The sequence below is a fragment of the Anabrus simplex genome, chromosome 1 (assembly GCF_040414725.1).
Source record: "Anabrus simplex isolate iqAnaSimp1 chromosome 1, ASM4041472v1, whole genome shotgun sequence".
In the NCBI taxonomy this organism is placed as follows: Eukaryota; Metazoa; Arthropoda; class Insecta; order Orthoptera; family Tettigoniidae; genus Anabrus; species Anabrus simplex.
Window position 1 is genome coordinate 549,830,750 of NC_090265.1, and position 21,705 is coordinate 549,852,454.

The 21,705-nt window shown below is 39.1% G+C and overlaps 1 protein-coding gene across 1 annotated transcript in view; it reads right to left on the minus strand.

Moving 5' to 3' along the window:
* Positions 1 to 21,705, minus strand: part of LOC136876893 (uncharacterized) — a 629,665-nt gene that overhangs the window by 282,213 nt on the left and 325,747 nt on the right. The window contains exon 3 of the mRNA XM_067150682.2: positions 14,052 to 14,168. Coding sequence (XP_067006783.1) covers positions 14,052 to 14,168 — 117 coding nt within the window. The remainder of the gene's footprint in view (positions 1 to 14,051; positions 14,169 to 21,705) is intronic.

Consider the following 21,705-nt stretch of genomic DNA (forward strand, 5'->3'; position numbering starts at 1 on the left):
GACAGGTACAATATATAACCTACACACGGTATCTCACTGCCTACCTTGAAACAAGAAACAATAATTTTATCACTCTCTCCGAAGACCTTGATGATGTTATCCTTGTTTCCTGGGGATACCAACACAGCTACACCATTCCTGTTATTCTCTCCATTCCACATAATTTTGTATTTTCCACTAAGGTTTTCGATTTTCCACCGTTTAATCTAACCGATGATGATGTTGATGATGATGATGATGACGATCAATGTCTGAGTTTAAGAAACACATCTCTTGCAACACAGATTCTACGTCCGGATGCCAATTTTTCGTTAGCCAGCATCTTAATCACACGAAATGGAACACTCTTTCAATTGTGTTTCCACCCTTGTTGAAAACAGCGTTGGTGATTTTAGGCTTTCCTCCTCTTCCTCTTGTTTCGTTACGCCCATTCATAGAGCGCGTTGGAACTTGTTCATTGCCTTAATGACTTTCGTCTTCCTATTCTTCCAGGAATTCTTTATGAACTTAATGTGTTGCCTCTTCCGTTCTTCTGACCACTTTGTACCGGTCCTGCTGCTAGTTTTGACCACAAATATGTTTATTTACTGAGATCTTGAAGACTGCGATTTTTCATGATGTCTTCAGGTCCACTCTTGCTTCCTACAGCCAGTTTATTCTCCTGTTTTGGGAATTTATTACATTGAAAAATATTCTTGTGAGTCCATCCTAAAAATGTGTCCAAAAAATTTCAAACGTGCCTTCCGTACACTATTGATAAAATTATCTGTGTAACTATAGAGGTCTGCAATTCGCCTTTTGATCCAAAATCCACTTTCCTATATGGGGCCGAAAATTTTCCCAAGAATTGTATGGTCTTGTTTTTCAATATCTGCAATTTTAGAATGACCTCCTAAAGTTAAGGTTTCTGATGCATATAGAGCTTCCTGTTTTGTAATGTTTCACTTTAGCATTACCTGTTTATTCCAGTGGTCTAAATGCTCTGTGAAATTTTGAGGCCTTTTCTGTAAAGACAATTAAACGGCATTACCCATGCGATAAGTGTAGTGGATCTTAAAAATTGCCACGCAGGCAATTATTTGGCATATCATGTGTATATAGAATTTTTTCACAAATGATCTCTCAGTGAAAAAATTGTGTTTTGAATTTGATAAAAATTCATCCTTATCATTTCTTAGATTAATGTATTCGGCTTACTATAGTGCGCTACTTTCAAGATATTTATGTTACATGTCCACTTTATTTTCACCGGAAAGAACCATGACCCATATGATCTCGAGCGTAGCCGTTGCTCTGAATGAAAGTAGGGAGGATGGCACTTCGATGACCGGTATTGGCCAAACTGTCTAATCCCGAAGGAAGAACTACTTCTCCAAGGTAATTAAAAATATACCTATGAAATCGTCTTATATGCCGTTTCAGTTTTATTATTTTTGCACTTTTGCTGAAAATTCTGCACATACTTGGTTTTCTCGAATGATATCTGAAGGCCTGCCTGTGAAGCTATTTTGTGCTTTCTCCTTGTTCTTAATGATGATAGCTAGGTCACCTGCAAAAGTCAAGCATTTCACTTTGATTTTATTATTATTATTATTATAATTTTATTATTATCATTAGTTTGAAGGATTACATTACAAGTCACGTTAATTTACAATGTAAATTATAAAGAAGCAACTTTCCTTCTTACTATCTCATCCAGAAAAAGCACAAAACACCAGCATCTGTTGGGAAGGATATGTTACTCCAATCTGTGATTCTCCCCGGACTACATCTCGAGCGCTACCTCTTTCAATATTTAATGTTGAGCGCGGAGATGGACGCAAACAGAAGATTTACTACAACTCCCATCATCACAATGAAAATCGATAGAAACGTGCTTTTTTATTATCCAGACTGTCTGACGTGGAGGTGGGAAGGCACGAGATTATCAGTTTGATAATCAACAGCTGATGACTTTGATTGTATCTCGTGTAGTTTTTGGCATGACAACGTCTATAAAATCAGGCTATACACATTTGAAGCTCAGTGAAACGATATCATGTGTAAACATTTGGAATTATATCTCCAGAACTAAAAATAATATCCGAATAGTTGAGATACCGTTTGATTCGAAAATGTGGAAAGTGAGAGATTTTTATACTCGGTGGGGTTTAGGTGTGGGGGCATTATAATTGTTTGATTTTGAGACATATGATTTCATTTATGGTTAATTAATCCGAAATCAAAATGCACACAACGGTAGTGAAGATGTTTCAAGAAAGAGCATTTGATGCCTTACACTCACAGAAAAAATGGACTTCACACAAACAAAAATCAAAAAAAGAGGGGGACCGAAAATTTGATGTTGGAATTGTTTTGAAAACTCGGATATTTTGGTACCACAACAGTTTCCCTATGACCCCTAGGGACAAAATTATGTGGGGGTTAGAATTATAATTGTTTCCACACTTCAACGTCACAAATTATAACCGTACGGAAAGATACGACTTATATAAGTTCACGAGCCGGGGCCACGTGGTAGGAAATGATACGGACATGTCTCGTTTCTGAAATTTTCCTTCTCCTGTGTTGATAAGCCTTGATGTGATGGATATATATTGTAGAACCTCCACTGCTGATTTTCAGAAGCCATTTACTATTGTTAGGGTCTATAGCATTTACATTCCTTTGTAGAGAAGAAATCTTAATATGGGCCACAGAGTAAAATATTTTCAAACTGACTAAAAACGGGCCGGGAACCGTATAGATACAACTTCCTGCTGGCACAGACGCTTGAAGTCTTTGAAATGGTTCAAAACTTCTGCAGCTAATTTGACTATCTATTTCTATTTCCTGTCATTTATATGCAAATTATGATTTTATTTCCTAAGTGCATACCTTCCTTATTTGTTCAACTCATTTCAACATCTCAGTAAAATAAAATCTTTACATGGAATTGTATTTACTCTGAAGTCGATTGATAATAGACCGCAGCCAGTCTATAATATTTTGGCTCAAGCAATTTGGCGGTCACACGTGTCCGCTGGCTTCATCTCTGGCAGCGCACTGGTGATGTGTTTTTGTCTTATTCTGTGCTCATTGAATAGCATTTAGGGATTTGATGTTATGGAGACGGAAACAAACTCGGCTTCAGCGAGCGAATGCTTTGCAGTAACATTGTGTGCTCGTTGGCACCCACCTACACGGAAGCTTCAAAACTAATTTCTTAGTTATTGGATTACATAGATTTACGTTCAGTTTCAGAGTTAACGCTTCAATATTAAGCAGAAAATATTGTCCACCAAGAGCATTCTAAGTAAATGTATATGCTGTAAAAATTAATTGTACACAATATTGTGCGAATCGATAACTAGTTAGTTAATTAGTTTTTTGTTTATTTGTGTCGTATATATAATGTTATTTTATTTAGTTACACTTTTTTGCACCGGACGTAATAGTTCAGGTGGTAGAGCGCTTGCTTTCTGAGCCTAAGTTGGCGGGTTCGATTACTGCTCAGTTCGGTCCTATTTGAAGGCGCTCAGATACATCATACTCGTGTCGGTAGATTTACAGGCATGTAACATCAGTGCTACAATTCTACAACAATACCTGATCTTCTAACATGGTTTTGTCAAAGCGCGATCTATGGACCTGGGCATATCGTCTTCTTGTAGTTTCATTTAAAATATCAATTACGGAACGGGTATGTGGCTGCATGACAGCACAGAATTGTATTCTGACTTTTAACATAAACTGGATTACTTATAACTCATTTGACTGTTCTGAAAAGTACAAGACACAGGGGTGCGTCCATAATCGATATATAGAGAATAACATGGTCTGCAATGTCACGATGTCCGAATGTGTCCGTATTTTTACACCATGTGGGTACAATGATGAAAACTACTTAACATTTTGTAAGAAATCAGTAAGAATTATTGGTATACTTCATACAGTGGTTCTCTAGTACACTCATACTTATCCTCAAATAAAACATCAGCCGTGAAGAGTCGAAGCAGAAATGAAGTAAGGGATTTGGCAGCTGACAAATCCTGCACTATATCTAACGAGTAAAACCCTGCCAAAACAACGAATGGTTTCCCGACAGTAAACCAAGTAAACCTAACCTTACAAAGGATGAAGAATATCAGAAATTTGTTTTAGTAAAGGAAGTTTTATGTGAAATTCTTTTGGTCATGATATCAACAAGTTTACATTAATCTTACTGTATATAAAAATGGATGTATGTGTGTGTGTGTAAATGACACATCTCCTCCTAAACCACTGGGGCAATTTCAACCACACTTGGTACACTTATGACTTACTATCTGAAGATGAGCACTGTGGGGGTAAGCCATCCCTAGCACCTTTAGGGATGGGGGTTAGGGAGGTTAGGCATAAAAATAATCGAAAATAGCTTCGAATCTATAGTTTTCGAGATCGCTGAGATGAATAGCAACACCGCAGATTTTTTAAAAGTCCAAGATCAGCCACCTTCTGGGTTGAAGGGGGGGGGGCGGCGAGAGGGGTTGTGATATAAAAATAATCGAAAATAGTGTCCAATAAACAGTTTTCAGGGTCGCTGAGATGAACAGAAACACTCCAGATTTTTTCAAGTCCAAGTTCAGGCCCCTTTCGGTTGGGAGTCGAGGGGGACAGTGATACATAAAATAATCGAAAATAGTATCTAATCCATAGTTTTCGGGGACGTAGAGATGAACAGCAACAATCCGGATATTTTTAAACTACAATTTTGGCCCACTTTGAGCTGGGGGTTGTACAAATAATAGAAATAATACAAATAATCTGGAAAAAATACTGTGCGGGTATGACGCCCCTAGAACCCTTAGGGAAGGGGGCGAAATATAATCTATATTAATAAATGGAAGTTGGTTTGGAGCGATCTATATATAAATTAATGTATAAAAATGAAAATAGACGTGAATTAAACGGGCACTTCCAGGCATCTTAGAAACTTAAAACTTGATACCAGAGAAGCTGATGACTTTGGGATCCCTAGAAAAATCTAGAATTCTCAAAATTCCATGATGGGGCTACGCTGGGGTTTTCAAGTTTGGGGCTCATCTTAAGAACGCATTCGGAAATATTTATCCAAAATAGGTTTCATGAACTTAAAAGTTTCCTAAAAGTCCAAATTGTTAACCCCCTCCCCCAAATCAAGATGGCGGCGCAATCTGCCAGACGAGCTAGAAAATGGAAATTTGGTAAAATTATAGCTTTTAGTCTGTAACCGAAGGAAAAATCCAAGATGTTGAAATTTTTCCCATTATACTCTCGGAAAATATTGAAATATGGAGGCAATGTTAATGATGGTGCAGACGTTCATTTCGAGGTATTTGGTGGCTAAACTGTAAGTTGTACCATAGAAAGGATGGAACAATCTCTGTTCAGTTTGGAGTGATCTACAACTTTGGTCCTATGATTTTTGTTGTATCTCTGTCTCCCTTATACTTTAGATTTTGCTGTATTTCTCGATTGTAAATACATTTTGTACTTTTAACACTATAATTCATAGCTTGACACACTTATAGTCAAGATAGAATCATCAAATTCGTCACGAACACTGGCCCACCCAGTGGACATATGTTTCTAGCTGTCACATTTGTATCGGAAAAGTAATGAAGTGTTTGAAAACTCTATCCAAATGTTGCCATATTCAACGTTACTAACTCAATCTAACCCATAGAATAGATACGAGAAAATATAATAGGATCAGCCACTTAGACCACTAAAAGTGGCGTCTTATGGTGCAATCCGTTAATTTGTATGACGTACTGTTTAGCAGCAGTTAATCTGTAATTGAAGGTCTGCAATATTGTAAACTGCATGTACTTTCGTATGTCGATGTATATATATTCATTTAAGTATTTGTAATGATCAAGAAAGGGGATATCATCCATTATAATTAATATTTTACAAATCGATATCGACAGTCAGTAGGAGGGCGTCTGCTATTGTAACCAATACTCTGCACATCGAATTTGACTGTCAGTTGGAAAGGGGTCCTTCTCCAACTCCTGTGTAACTGGCATTAGTAAGGATGGCCTACCGTTATAATGAATAATTCCCCTCTCGATTTGACTTACAGAAGGCAAGGGAGCGTACAATTTTGTTCAAAAATCCCCTACCCGATTGTGTCTGGCAGCAGTCAGGGTGCCCGTCATTAAAAAGAAATTACCCATCTAAAATGTGACTGGCATTAGGCAAAGTGGCCTGTCATTATAATCGAAACTCACCAACTTGAGTGTAACTGGCAGTAAACTGACTGGCATTAGGAAAAAGGGCCTGTTATTATAATGATAACAACACAACTCAGTTTTGACTGGCAGTACGGGAAGTGCCTGCCATTATAATGAACACTCCTCAAATTTAATGTGTCTGGAAGAAGGAAATGGGACTTGCCATTGTAACGAAAACTCCCCAAATCGATTGTGACCACGCAGTAGGCAAGCGGGGCTGCTATTATAATGAAAACTTCCCAACTCGATTGTGAATGACTGTAGACAAGTGAGCCTGACGTTATGATTACAACTCCTCAATTCGTACTTAACATTGGAAACAACGTATGGGGACTTCCCCATGCTGTCTCTCGGATAACACTAAGATACACGCAGTTTTAAATAGTCTTATTCACCGCGTGTAAAGTAATTTACTTCGATATCCGTACACAATGTACACGGGTACATTTGCTAGTACCACCTATAAAATAACAGAAAATATATTTTTAACTGTTAAGTACCCGCAGCTTCACCCGCGTTTATTAATTCAGCTATTGGATGTTTTTAAACCATTTAAATGCAAAATAAATTAAAAATATATATATTTATTAACATCAGACGGTTCAACTTCAGTAACAACTTACGTATATCAGTCTATGACTGAACATAATAAATAAGCCAACTGTGTACAGATATAAGTTGAAATACATCAGGGGACAACGAAAACATTGAAAAAAGAGGCCTCCAGCTCAAGACAGTTTTAATGATCACCACCTCACATTGTTAAATTTTCATCATGCTTTTTAAGAAAAACTTCTTATCTAACACTTCATAATGTGCGTCTGTTGTTTTTAATTTATTATATATGGTATGTCTTACTGAGGATGACCCTAGTGCCGGGTCGAACATGTCTATGTGAAGTTTCGTCTTAATTGGATGTAAATGTTGTAGTATTGACTAGAATAATCAACATAATTTTGTACAATTTTGTAAGAAACACGTCGTTTTTTACATAAACTGCATGGAATTGTTTTTAGTAATGATGTTACTCCCAATGATTAAGATAACGGGTTGATGGATATTTATGTGGAGATTTTACAATAACTCATGGTTGCTGTGTAACGTAAACATACTCCTAAATTTGCTGGAACGGCGAAATTATAGCATTAGTTTGGTCTTGGCGAGGAACTGTAACTACGTATTATGCCATGTATATCAGTACCTGAGCGTAGATACTCTCGCCATCGCGTATATTGTGAGGAAAGCAACGGGAAACTACCTCACTTCTCATTTTCCTAGTACACCTCTTCAGTGATGCCTAGGCCATCTATGACAGCTGATGGCAGAGCTGTTGAGGATCCAACCAGCCTTAGGGCTGAGGACTGAACATACATCGCGTATATCACGCACTCTAATTTTGATATACAATTTAGGGAGGAAAATAATCCCCTCCTATATCTCTCATCGGTTTTTCTTCATTTATGAGTACAAAGGCAACATGCGGGTTGCATACCTGTTGTCATCTCAAGGTCAAACTGCCTCCCATAATCCTCCCATCTTAGTCGCAGGAACTCGCTCCCCAACCCGCTCATATATCTTGGCCAGAGAAAGAGCGTACCCGTAACCTTGTAGGAAACAAAACATTTGTATGTCTGGGGAAATGCAGGTAGGTAATTCCGGATCCTAGGATATTCCCTGGTCTCATGAGCTAGATGGAACTGGCTGCAATTTCAGTATACAAGCATACGGCATGTGTGATATGTTATTATACCGTAATTTGCTCTCCAGCATGACTTCGACTATACGTGAAAAATGGAGAAGTGTTCTCAAGTTTTACGGCAAGTTCTAAAATTCGAGTGATTCATTTTATGGAGAAACGCGGCGGTCGTACCATGAGGCGATGATTCAATGCGACGGAGTTTAATGAAAACAGAACGTTGATCTTGGAAACAGCAACGACTTAAGAAAAACGTTCATGCGGCCGAAAAGTGGAAAGTTTCCTGAGGTCGAAAATGAACTGCTTCAGTACGTTAAATATTTACGTGATGATGGATGTGGTGTAATGGTACTAAGTAAAGCACATGAAATAGCTATAAGGAACTGAAGGTGAGCCGTGTTTGTATATCCCGTTACATGAAGAGGGCGTGGAAACGACAGGGGAGAGTATCCGACTACGAATGGAATCCACCAAAAGTTTAGTACTTTCGTTAATATTCATTAACATGTTGCGGAAGATAATAAATTCAAGATATAGTGCAAAATTATGAGACGTTATTACTTTTTTAAATTATTTTCATTCTAATGAGATTCGATTTACTGACTTTCGCATACACCTTGCACCCCGAATTTTAAGCTCAAGAAACGAGTGAATACAGTATTCACATCTACTGGTTGTACTCTCTCTCTCTCTCACACACACACTATTTTTTTTTTTACACTTGAAAATGCTAACGAATTCTATTTGACTTTGACACGTACAGGTTTTGAAGTGTTGGGTCTGTTGTTAGGGTTGCAGGTAAGGAAATTTGGTGTAACAAATTCGATAGAAGTTAGAAGCCTTCTTGCGGTAACAAGTTACGAACAGATTTTGTTCACTTCGTTATCAGTGTGTGGGGCATATACCCCACTACGTGATTAGGTGTATCCTGTAAGGCAGGGGCCGGTCTAGGAATCCAACAATAATGGCCAAGAGGATTCGTAGTGCTGGCCACATGACACCTCCTAATCGGCAGGCCTTCGGGCTGAGCAGCGGTCGCTTGGTAAGCCATGGCCCTTCGGGGCTGTTGCGTCATGGGGTTTGGTTTGTTTTTTGTCAAATTTCGGGTGCCCAATCAAATTCGGGAAGGTACTGAGATCACATCTTTTCTGATTTAGATGCATTAAAAGGCATTCGTCTGTTAAATATAGTCGGTGAAATTTAATGAGAAGTTTCGATGAGGGTGTTGTGACCGTGTAAACAAATTTTAGTGCGAAATTCATGTAACATCGCGTTACAGTGGCCGCTGTAGTTCAAAGAATAGATGCCCTTAGTGGACGAGGCGACAGCATTCTGGAAGAGTGGATGCCACAGCCTCTCAATTTTCAGGGTCAGTTTGACATTTCTTTAGATTCGCCTTCAGAACGTCTTCATAGCCTTTTTGTTGTTCAACATCATTTGTTTTGGGAGACGTGACTCAGGCATCGAAGCTGGTGTTCTATGATGAGAGCCTCAACGCTGGTTGTATTAGCTTGCTCTAAAACACATTAGCGCGTCTGTCTTGCTATTTTATTCCTAGGATTATCCTAATGCAGCGTTGATGGTATTTTTCCAGATATAGTAAGTGCCTTCTGTATGGAACCCAAGTTTCACAACCATAGAGTAGAGTTGGAATAACAACGGCTTGGTATACATACAGCTTAGTTTGAGTACTGATGTTATGGTTGTCAAGCACCCTAATTCGCATACGACCATAGGCTGCGCTGGTATATTTGAGATAATACTGAATATCAGCGTCTATGTTTGCATGTGTTGAAAGGTGACTGCTGCCTGTATCAGCGACGTACCTTACCATATTTTTTCCATTGTACATGTTGTGTACTGATATAGTTATTTCACACAAAATTTTATTAAAGGAGAATTGCAATGATACAGTATTGCGAAATGTGCCACTTGCACATTAAACTCAAACTTCAGCTTCTGCTGAAAAAAAAGTATTTTCATAAACGAACGGTTTTGTCACATAAACAGATTACTAAAACACTTGAGACATATACAATATTTACACGTTGCCAGTACACAAACTAAATGAAGACTTGCTGAGGGAGAAATTCAGCATGGTAACTGACATGAAAAGTCGAAGTGCTCATTCAAGAGCTGAAAATTTTCGAATATAAAGTTTGGAGAGATGTCAGCGAGTCCAGAGACAGAAATCTCACGAGCCAGCTTCAGTCCAATTGTTCAGTAAACTGCTTATACAGAGCATCCTCTGCTCTTCTGAAGTAAGGTGTAGCTAGCCGATGGACGACTGACTGCTTTCCCTCCAGGGCCACTCGCTTATATAGGGTCTTGAGCGGTGACGTGAAGTGACAGCTGGTCGCCTGGCCAGCTCTGCCGGTGAGAACTGGATAAAAGCCGCGCTGCGCGCCAGATTCGAATACCAACACCACAACAGTACACACAATAAAACTGACGACTTTCGCGTTTCCATTCACTGCGGAATATAGCTTAACCTCAAGACCGAATTCTAAGTGACAAAACTGTGTAACATAGAATGGAAATCAAACAATCTATAGGTCTGAAGACGGGTGCAATGACTCACTCGTGACCTGCAGCTAATGTGAGATAAGTAAGAGAAAGTATTTCATCCAAAAGCAGCCTTGAAAATATAAATATCCGAATGAAACCGGTATAGTTTTTGATAATTTCATGTTCGTAACAAAGTAACTAACCGATTGCAAACCCAAAAATTTACTCGGTGATGATAGTGACAACGACCTTATACCACACGGTAGAACTGGGTTACATTTATAAAAATGAGAGAATTTTTTGGAGTGATATTCTGTTATCTAAAAAATAATAACTTCTAGAATAAACCTTAGCCAAACTGCATCTGATGAAACTTTCTTAACATGGTGCTCAGAAAAATCAAAGATACCTGGTGGTAAAATTTGAGCTTTTAGGTGATTATTACCATTCTTTCGATTCGGTCTCCTACGACCACGACATGTCAACTGTTTCTTGCTGTATCGAGCTTTAACATCCTCTCAGTACTTTCGCATTAGGTCTCGCATCCTTTCTTCAGTCCACTTCTTACCTGTTGGAAGCTTAGGTTTTTCGTGGAAACATCGGTGTCTTGTTAGTTTCTGTTTAAGGGAGGCACGTTCCCAGATATCGCTGTCGGTAATTCCCACTTCTTGTAAATCTTTGCCCACCTCAGTGAGCCAAGCTCCCTTGGTCCTATTTTCTAGAAAGTAGGTGAAATTCCTATTTGTAACTCGCATTGGGTTCATTCTTGGTGTATGGCAGTAAAAGGCCATGGTGTCAGTTACTTTTTCCACATGGGTGTAAAGGTCGTGGTTGTGCCGTCTCCTATATTCCCCGTTTTCTTTTACCAGGCCCAAGAGTTTTCTTAGAATTTTCCTTTCCTTCACTTCCAGTTTCTCTATTAGTCCCTTCCGATGCTTTGCAAGGCACTCGGCAGCGTATAAGGCCTCTGAGCGGATGACTGTATGGTAATGTCTTAACTTGGCATTTTAAATATTGATTTCTTGTTGTAAATGGCCTTTGCTAGATTATATGCCATTTCCATTTTCCAGATTCGTGACTTGAAAGCTGCATTCTCAGTGAGATTGAGGTCTATCCACTCACCCAAATATTTGAACGCTTTTGTTTGCTTGATGTTCCCCTACCCTACATCTGGCTATTTGGGCGCTTGCTTGCTATTAGTGATGAATTCTATTTTTCAAAGGAAATCTAGGGCCGCTTTCCCTGCTTTAATCTGGAGACCGTTAATTTGCGCTGCGCCTGAATTTAGGGAATTCGAGAAAATGGCGAGGTCATCTAAGAATGCTAGGCGGTCAACTGTAAAGTTCTGGTTTTTCTAGCCCAATTTGACAGCATTTTCAGTCCTGTTAACTTTCATTACCTTTCGCCACTATTGGATGACTTTTTCGAGCATGCAGTTGAAGAGCAAAGTCCATCTCCATGTCTTACATCAGTCCTGATTTCGAAGGGCTTTAAAATTTCTCCTCTGAATTTAACTTCAGAAGTAGTATTGGTTAAAGTTTTCTGAATAATTGCTCTTGTTTTGTTGTCCAGTCCCAGTTCTTTAAGTATTTCAGATAGGGTGGATCGAACAATAGAGTTAAAAGCCTTCTTGAAATCAATAAAAGTCACTACAAACTGTTTGTTTTCAAGCTTCAGATATGAAAGAATAGATTTAAGGTTCATAATCTGTTCGCATATGATCTTCCCTTCCAAAACTCCCCTTAATATTCTCCTAATTTGGATCCAACTGTTCTTCTGTTCTAGTCTGAAGGGCTTTGGAGAGGATTTTGTATGTTACTGCGATGAGAGAGATGCCACGGTAATTGTTCACATTTGTTCTGTCGCCTTTTTTGTGAAGAGGGTGAAGCTGAGCTGATGTCCAATCATTAGGGAGTTCCTCCTTTTCCCAAATCTCACTGATTATTTTTGTTAGCTTATCGATAGCTACGTCGCCAGCATGCTTCCATAAGTCGGCGATTATCGAGTCCTGGCCTAGTGACTTGTTGTTTTTAAGCAACTGAATGATTTGTATAACTTCTTATTTTGTTGGTGGTGTAGATTCCGGGTTTATATTTGGATTGTCTTCAAATGAGAATGGCGATTCTGGCCTTTCACAGTTATGGAGAGTCTCAAAATAATTTTTCAGGATATTACAGTTGTCGTTGTCATTACAGGCAGTTTTCCCCTCAGGATCCTTGAAATGTAGGCTAGGTAAAGTGTATTTAGTGATATTCTGCTTGAAGGTTCTATAGAAATCTCGAGTGTTGTTCTTCTTGAAGTCTTGTTGAATCTTTACAACCGATTTTTATGGTAGGCACGTTTTACCCGACGAATGTTTTTTGTGGTATGTTTCCTCATTAACAGGAAACTCTCCCAGTTATCTGAATTCTTCTGAGAGTTCCATCCCTGCCATGAGAGTTGTCTCTGTCTTGGTCCGCCAGGGATGTTTACTTCATTTTGTTAGAGCGAGACCACTTGTTTAGCTGTTCTTACCATGCCATATCGTAGTTGTTTCCATTTCTGTGGATCCAAAGATTCAAGCTTCTCAATAAATTCGTGATTCGAGTGCAGCTTATCTGTGTCAAACCTGTTGATCTCTCTTCGGCAGAACCTCCTGCTATTTCCTGGAATAGGTTTAACTTTGATATTGGAAAGGTAATGGTCGGAATCAAGATTTGCGCTTCTAAGGACTTTTGCGTTCTGGATCTCTCGGTGTGTCTTGCGTAAAATAGCGACATGATCAATTTGGAATTCTCTGAGGTTAGGACTTGGGGAAGTCCGCGTTTCTGATTTCTTGGCAGGTGTTTGAAAGCAGTAGATTTCATAACATGGTCGAACGCCTTACAGAGCTCCAAAAGTCTCTCCGCGTTGCAGTTGGTTTTGTGATGAGCTGGGTAACTTCCAGCAATGTTTCGGAATTTTCTTTCTCGACCAAGCTGGGCATTGAAATCACCAAGCAAGATAATCACATGCTTGTCAGGAATTTTAGACAGTATGTCCTCCAGTTCTTCCCAAAATTCATCCGTTCCTTCTTGGTCTTTTTTGTTTGCCTCATTAACAGACACATTCACATACACTTTGTTCACGCATCGGAAAGTGAGGATTGATACTCGGTTGTTAGGAGAGCTGAAATCTATAACCGAGTCCAGAATCCGTCCCCGTGCCAAGGTCAGGGGTGTTCCTTGTAGCACTTTCACCAACTTTGACTTTAAATATTCTTTACCGCTGAGAATCAAAAGGATGTTCATCTGTAAGCACTGTTTCTCGTACTGCCGTGATAAGAATTTGATGTTGGGAGAGTGTGTCAATGAGATGCTTGAGTTTATCAATCTTCAAAAGGGAGTTCACTTTAACGGTAGCAAAGACGTTGTAGGTGATATTTTATGTTTTTTATTTTACTTGATTAAGGTATGAACGTTTTGACAGGTTCTGTATTTATTTCAAACATGCAGATTATTACAATATTAGTTAGTATTTTTGTAAGCATTTACTACTGTAATATATAGTAGTTCAGTATAGAATCGCAAAGGTTTGATTCACTGAGCTGAAATAACACAGAAGAAACAACTGTAATGTTCTGTACTCACCGACTTGGTCATTCCAGGAAAATGCAGGCACACAGGTTCCTCGGGCCAGTTCTTGCTTACGTAGAAGTAGAAATCCCACACTTTATCATTGAGAAATGTCTTCAACGTCTGATGGAACTGGGGAAGAATAAAACAAATATTTGTGATTAGAATGAGTTGTGAAGACGACGACCGATTGTTTAGGTCAGGGCTTGCAAACAATCTAAAGGATGCTTGAATTCATTTTGGCTGGAATGTTTGTCACATAAACTCATGTTTATTGCAAAAGACTAGTAAATGATATGGTATTCAAAGTAGTGTCGTTTGGAAGCTACAATCTTATCTCATTGTTTGTATAAAAATGGATTCCATGGTAGAGAAAGAAATGCAGGTTGCGATCCAGTCATCCGGCTACCTGTGAATATCCGCGAAAGAACGGAACTCCTGCTCAGAAATTATATGTTATCGTAACTAAAACAAATAGTAATCTGACGGAACGAAGTACAGACTGAGGGCCATGGTAAGAAATCAACACGTAACACAAAAACACCATAGGTTTCAGCTGGTGTCACCTTAGCGTACTTGCTATGGCGCAATCCCATTATTTCAGATGTCAGTGTTCAAGTCCCTCCCATGGCGAATTTCTTTTTCCACCATGGGGGCTTTCAATCTGATCTTAGACCCTGTGCAAATCTAGTAACACCGCCTCACGAAGCCAATAGGAATTCTCCCGCGAAGCGATCTGATTGGGTAACTTCAGCAGTCGATACAATGACAACAGTGCGAGATATCAAATTATTCTTTTAAATTATTTATCAGTAGGACCAACGCTATAACGATAATATACCCGGTTCTTGTTGTTTCCGACCACCCTGCATATCAAAATAGTGGACATTGTTTGTATATAACACTATTTCACAGTAACCTGTTTGAATAAGTCATTGTCTTCAGTCTCAATTTGTGGAGAGTCTCCTGTATCTATGGTTACCTTCTCGTTCGACAGAAATGACTGCCAGGTTAATTTCTGACAGCCGCAACAGCTAAGTTCCGAATTGGTTCAAAAGGGTCATTATAACAATAGCAATAAATGGTATATTTATTTCTGTGTCTTTACTATAACAGTATGGAGAGAGTAGGGTACGTAGTATACATTATGTGGGAGTAAGCTTGTATTTAGGACATGGTGTGTTGGAATTAGAGGCCTACAAAAACTGGTTAAATGTGGTTTTACATATGGACAAATATGGTAGACTACGAGAGACGTCCGGTCTCGAAAGCCAAGAATAACGGCCGAGAGGATTCGTCGTGCTGATCACACGACCCCTCGTAATCTGCAGGTCTTCGGGCTGAGCAGCGGTCGCTTGGTAGGCCAAGGCCTTTCAAGGGCTGTAGTGCCATGGGGTTTGATTTTGTTTTACGAGAGACGTTGCACAGTTTGTATCTGTTTAAAAATTGAGATTGAAAACAATGATTTACTCAAACAGGTTGCTATGAAACTAACAGGACGGTAACATATTTAACAAAGTAATAAATAAGAAAAATGATTGTATCTGCTATTATCAGTGCATTTCTTACGTTATTACACTGGAACTGTATGCTTCGTTTCCTTTAGCACAATAATCAATACAAAGAAATACACAAACAGTATTGCTTTCTGCGAGTTAAGTTTTAATGGTTTATGTTCCTCACAGAAAAATAAAACAACAAAAATAACAGCACCTTTAAACACAGCATCAGAAGGATCAACACTCCTGGCATCTGTACCTAACATATGCAATTTTTCTATTACGGATAGAACGCATTAAGAAACGTTAGTTTTAGCCTTATCGACAGACAACCACCAACATGGTGCAAAAGGTGAATTTTATTTTTCAGTGGAACCGGGAGAGTTGGCCGTGTGGTTAACAACGCGCGGCTGTGAGCTTGCATCTGGGAGCTAGTGGGTTCGAATACCACTGTCGGCAGCCCTGAAGATGGTTTTCCATAATTTCCCATTTTCGCATCAGGCAAATGCTGGGGATGTACCTTAATTAAGGCCACGGTCGCTTCCTCCCAACTCTTAGGCCTTTCCTATCCCATCGTCGCCATAAGACCTATCTGTGTCGGTGCGACGTAAAGCCACTAGCAAAAAAATAAAATAAAAATAATTCAGTGGACATGGCCTACTGTACTCTAGTATTCCCCTACCCGTTCTTCAGTTCTGTAGGGAGAGTAGCATAAATGTTAGGGGTTACATCTGAAATAGACCATCCAATCTCTCATATTACAGAACAGTAAATACGGGATTTACGTACTGCATAGATTTACTGGCATGTTTAAAAGTATCATTTTCAGGGCAAACTTCTATTGATACAATGACCATTTTGAACCAATTAGGAACTTAATGTTTAAGTTAGGTGCCGGCATCCTCTCGTCCTAAAGTGGACAGACTCTTAAGAGCTGCAGTAGTATCTGAGTATTTGAACATTAAGCGCTCGAAGTTCGTTGTTCTAAAAAAAGCTCAGATGATATTACCACGTTTGCGAAATTAAATGAAACGCTTTAGCTGTAACTTATTATCAATTTTGAAGCTATACTATAAGCTAATGGTAATATAACGACGCAAAAACTGCTTAGGTACTTTATAAACATTGCCGCCCTCGTATATGAAAATGTTTTGCCCATATATTTACTTTCTGGAGGCATTTAACGTTAACCAGTAGAAGGAGATCTCTAAAAGCTAACTTGGGAGGTTGTATGCGGGCTAAAACAAGAACAAAGCTTTCTCCACGCCCGCTGGGCATGTGATGCAGTTCATCCAACTTGCTCTAGGCAAAACTTTTTCCTTTTAAGTGTCCAACTTTTCTAGACATGTTTAATCTTTCTTTGCATTATGTACGTATTTGAATGCTGTATACTGTTTCATGGAGGGCCGCCTATTCGAAACATCAAAACAGTGCTCACTTCACCCAGAAGGACGTAGGTTCGATTTTCACCAGAAAGTCCTTAAATTTGGAAACGCGAACTATCACTTGTGGAGAGTCACCTATATGTATGGTTAACTTACCGTATGGCGGAATTGACTGCCAGGTTAATTTCTGACAGCCACAATGGCCAAGAACAGAGAAACTATTCTGTCCGCTTAATCGTGATGATAATCGAGATCTTTATATGTGGTACTTTTATTTCTTTGTCTTTACTATAACAGTATGGCGAGAGTAGGGTACGCAGTACGCATTTTGTAGGTGTAAGCTTGTATTTGGGACATGGTGTGTTTGAATTAGAGGCCTACAAAAACTGGTTTAAATATGGTATGACTTCGATTGGCCAGTGAGCAATGATGGTACTCGGTCAAACATTTCATAGTAGATCAGTCTTACCTCTGCGCCTCGTCTCTTAACGAAAAACACCGGTTAGCCAACAGAATACACCAAATGTGGTTAATCAATAACGCGTAATTAACATAGACAAATACGTAAGTTACATAAATACAGTTTTCTCTTCTTAAAGGTTAGTTGAGTTATTTCATTGTAAGAGACCAATTCCTGATAGTTCGGGACTATTTTTTATAGTTTCTATATATGTTTTATTTCTGGTCTAAAATTTGTATTTTTCCACTATGTGTAATATTTCTCAATGTACGGTATATACTGTGTTCATAAGCATTTGTGATTCGTAACTCGTAAGTGTAAATTCAGTGTTAAACCCAGGGATTCATTCTTGTTCTAAACGATTTAAATAATGGGCTTTTCATATTCCAACTTTGTTCCCAAAAATATTTATATCAATTAATGGTTAGTGTATAATTACTGAAATAAAATTACTTTGCCACACATAACAGCAATTCAAATAGAAATCCCAAATTAATTAAAAATGCATTTGCTGCCTGTGGTTTCTTCAATTTGCTCATCATTTTCAGTCGTGCTTCTATAATTATTACGGACAAACAAATGACGACACAGACAGGAATGACCGAAAGTGCACTGTCACGGTCGGATATTTATACTCAAAAAGAATCCCTTCCAACTGCAAATGTCTCCGATCTAACTGAGATTTGATAAAACTTCAGAGGAATGCGTAGACAGGAGCGAGCGGCGGGAGGAAGAAGGTAGACGTGGGCAAATAATGTGTGTGCGAGAGAGAGTGAGAGTGAGAGTGTGACACATGAACTGGCCGGCCGTCCCGCCTCTACCTGCTTCCCGTCGCCCACTCCTGCCTATGCAGTACTAAAATGAGCACATTTTGGCACCCAAAAATAGGGGCTAAATGTACGACTGCGCATCTAATTTTGATATGGTGAAAAATCATTCCTACTGAAGTCGTCGTACTAAATCTCTATCAGATCGGAGACTTGCAGTTGGAAGGATTTCCTTGTCAGTAAAATTTCTTAGCAGTATCGTTTGGGGTTTTCCGGTATACCCAGGTGTCAGACTATTTAATTTAATCTGTGAGCTTCGCACTCAGTCATGCAGGAATATAATTAGAATCACTCGATCAGCAGCCTTGAACATGCTGGTTTCTCATTCTCACCCCAGTATAAGTAAACATTCGACCGCTTATTTTCAAGTCCTAAGCCTTCCCTGAACCAGCATCGCCGGAGACTTACATGTGTTCAGACAGGTGCAGTCTATTGTCTTTAATAATAATAATAATAATAATAATAATAATAATAATAATAATAATAATAATTTTACGTCCAACTAATTGATTTCGACGGTTTTCGGAGACCGCGAAGTGCCAGAATTTTGTCCCGCAGGAGATCTTTTACGTGCCAGTAAATCTACCGACACAAGGCTGACGTACTTGAGCACCTTCAAGTACCATCGGACTGAGTCAGAACCGAACCTGCCACGTTGGGGCCAGAAAATGATGATGATGATGATGATCATGATGCTTGTTGTTTAAAGGGCCTAACATGTAGGTAAGTTGCCCCTAATGGTACGAGATGGAACGAAGTATAATGATAAATTTTAAAATGTATCCACTGACTGGAATTTAAAGAAAATTAAAATGAAGAAATGATTAGGAATTTAAAACAATCAGTGGATCTAATTCACAATGCCTTATTTTCTGATAAAGTGATAGAAAATATAGATTGCAGTAGAATAAGGCATTGCCTTAAAGTACAGTTATATATACAATTCACGTTAGAAGTTTTCTTTTTTTGCTATTTGCTTTACGTCGTACCAACACCGATAGGTCTTATGGCGACGATGGGACAGGAAATGCCTAGGAGTGGGAAGGAAGCGGCCGTGGCCTTAATTAAGGAATAGCCCCAGCATTTGCCTGGTGTGAAAATGGGAAACCACGGAAAACCATCTTCAGAGCTGCCGACAATGGGGTTAGAACCACTATCTCCCGGATACAAGCTCACAGCTGCGCGACCCTAACCACGTGGCCAACTTGCACGGTTCGTTAGACGTAAGATAACACATTAAAATACGCAAATACAATCTGAAACAGTCAATGGAATAAAATGTATTTAATAATAAAATAAAAATGAATAAAATATACTTTCATACACGATAAAAAATGGCCACTATGGGGTCAGAAGGCCAGCACCTCAACCATCTGAGCCACTCAGCCCGGCAAACTGTCCAGTATAGCTCACGATGGTTTTGAGAGCTGTATTGATTATGGCTTATTTATGGGTGCTCTATACTAACAACAAATACGATAGAGAACTGGCCTCCTGACCCTTCGTTTGCAGGTCGATCCCGGCTCAGTTCAGTGGTATTTAAGGGTGTTCAAATACATCATCCCCATGTGAAAGATAGTACTCCTACGGGACAAGATTCCCGCGCCTCGCCTCGGCATTTCCGAAAATCGTGAGAAGTGTTGATGGGGCGTGAAACCAATAAAATTAATATAGTGTCATTTATCATTACTACGTGATGGACACCAGAATAAATTAGCATTAAGTAAGTAAATAGAGAAATGCGTCGATTGTTAAATTATATTTTTAAGAAGTGTTTCAATCTATTAAAATAAATGCAAGAAAGGAGGGATGAAAGTGAGGAAGTATGATAAAGAAAAGACAGGTGACGAAAGGAATGGAAATAGAGATTGAGAAATGGAAAATAAAAATAATGTCCAAGAGACATCAGACTGTCATAATTAACTATACAGTCGTTAGTCGTTGGCTTTCTGTTTCCGTGTTAGTGGGTTCCATTACGTCTGAGATCGGTGGCATTTGATAATATTTCAGTGCAACGACAGCTCCGTATCTTTGGCTTTCGAAACGTAAGGAACGCATAAGGAACAAAACTATGACATACTGTCGTCTGTTAAGACTACTAGTAGTTAGAACGAACATCATAATATATTTTAATAATAATAATTTCATGTGGCTGGTGAAGCGAGATCTTCTGATGAGGGTGGGCGTCATCTGCCGTGTATAGGAAACAGCATGTTAGTGTGGTGGAGGATAGTAATGTGTGCTGTATATAAGTTGCAGGGGAAATAACCGTTTAAGATTGGAATCCTCTGACCAGACTGGAAATCGAATGCGGAGACAAAATGACTGGAGCCAAAGGCACACACCATGAAGCCAGAGAGCAGAATATGAGTTGTCATTAGAGGTCGGACTGATAAGACGGATTTATACAACCGTTTATCAAGGTAGTGAAAATTGAAGATTTAGTAATCTTCTTGGCCTTAATCCTGATTTTATTATGGTCGGCATTTCATATAGATTTGACCTAGTTTCACGACCGGATACTGTTCCTGACGCCACTCCTATCTGGAGGGATGTATTCGCTATTGCTTGTTTTTGTGGAGGTTAGTAGTGTGGTGAAATGAAATGGCATATGGTTTTTAGTGCCGGGAGTGTCCGAGGACAAGTTCGGTTCGCCAGATGCAGGTCTTTTGATTTGAAATGATGATGAAGAAGGCACATACACCCAGTCCCCGTGCCAGCGAAATTAACCAATTAAGGTTAAAATTCCCGACCCTACCTGGAATAGAACCCGGGACCCCTGTGACCAAAGGCCATCACGCTAACCATTTAGCCATGGAGCCGGACAGTAGTGTGGTGTGTTGTGTATATATGAAGGGGAGTCTATTGGGAGGAACACAAATACTAGTCTCCGAATCCAGGGCCCTCTCAACCAAAGACTAGTATGATTACCATTCAGCCAAGGAGCCAGATTGACAAACTAATAATAATAATAATAATAATAATAATAATAATAATAATAATAATAATAATAATAATAATAATAATAATAATAATAATAATAATAATAATAATAATAATAATAATAATAATAATAATTTTAGGACACATAATCTACTTTTACTGTTTTCGGAGACACTGAGATGCCAGAATTTTACGTGACAGTGATCTACAGACACGGGGCTGACGAGTATGAGTGTCTTCAAATACTATCGAAGTGAGTCGAGATCGAACCCAGCAACTTGGTATGAGCTGCTCAATCCGGCAAATTGACTCTGCTCGTGACTTCCATTGGTGCGTTTCATCATTCAGCAGTTGTGTGTGTGTGGCTACAACTAAGAATTTCGTGGAGCAGATCGGTCAATTCATTTCCGCCTTTCTTTCTGGTGTCAGATACTGGGATTGCCTGCAGCGAACGTGGGTGGAATCCGAGACCTTTAACACCAAATGTAATTAGAGTAACTAAGCCACTCAAGTACCAGACGACCGTTTGTTTTGTTTTCTCCCCGTGATACCCTA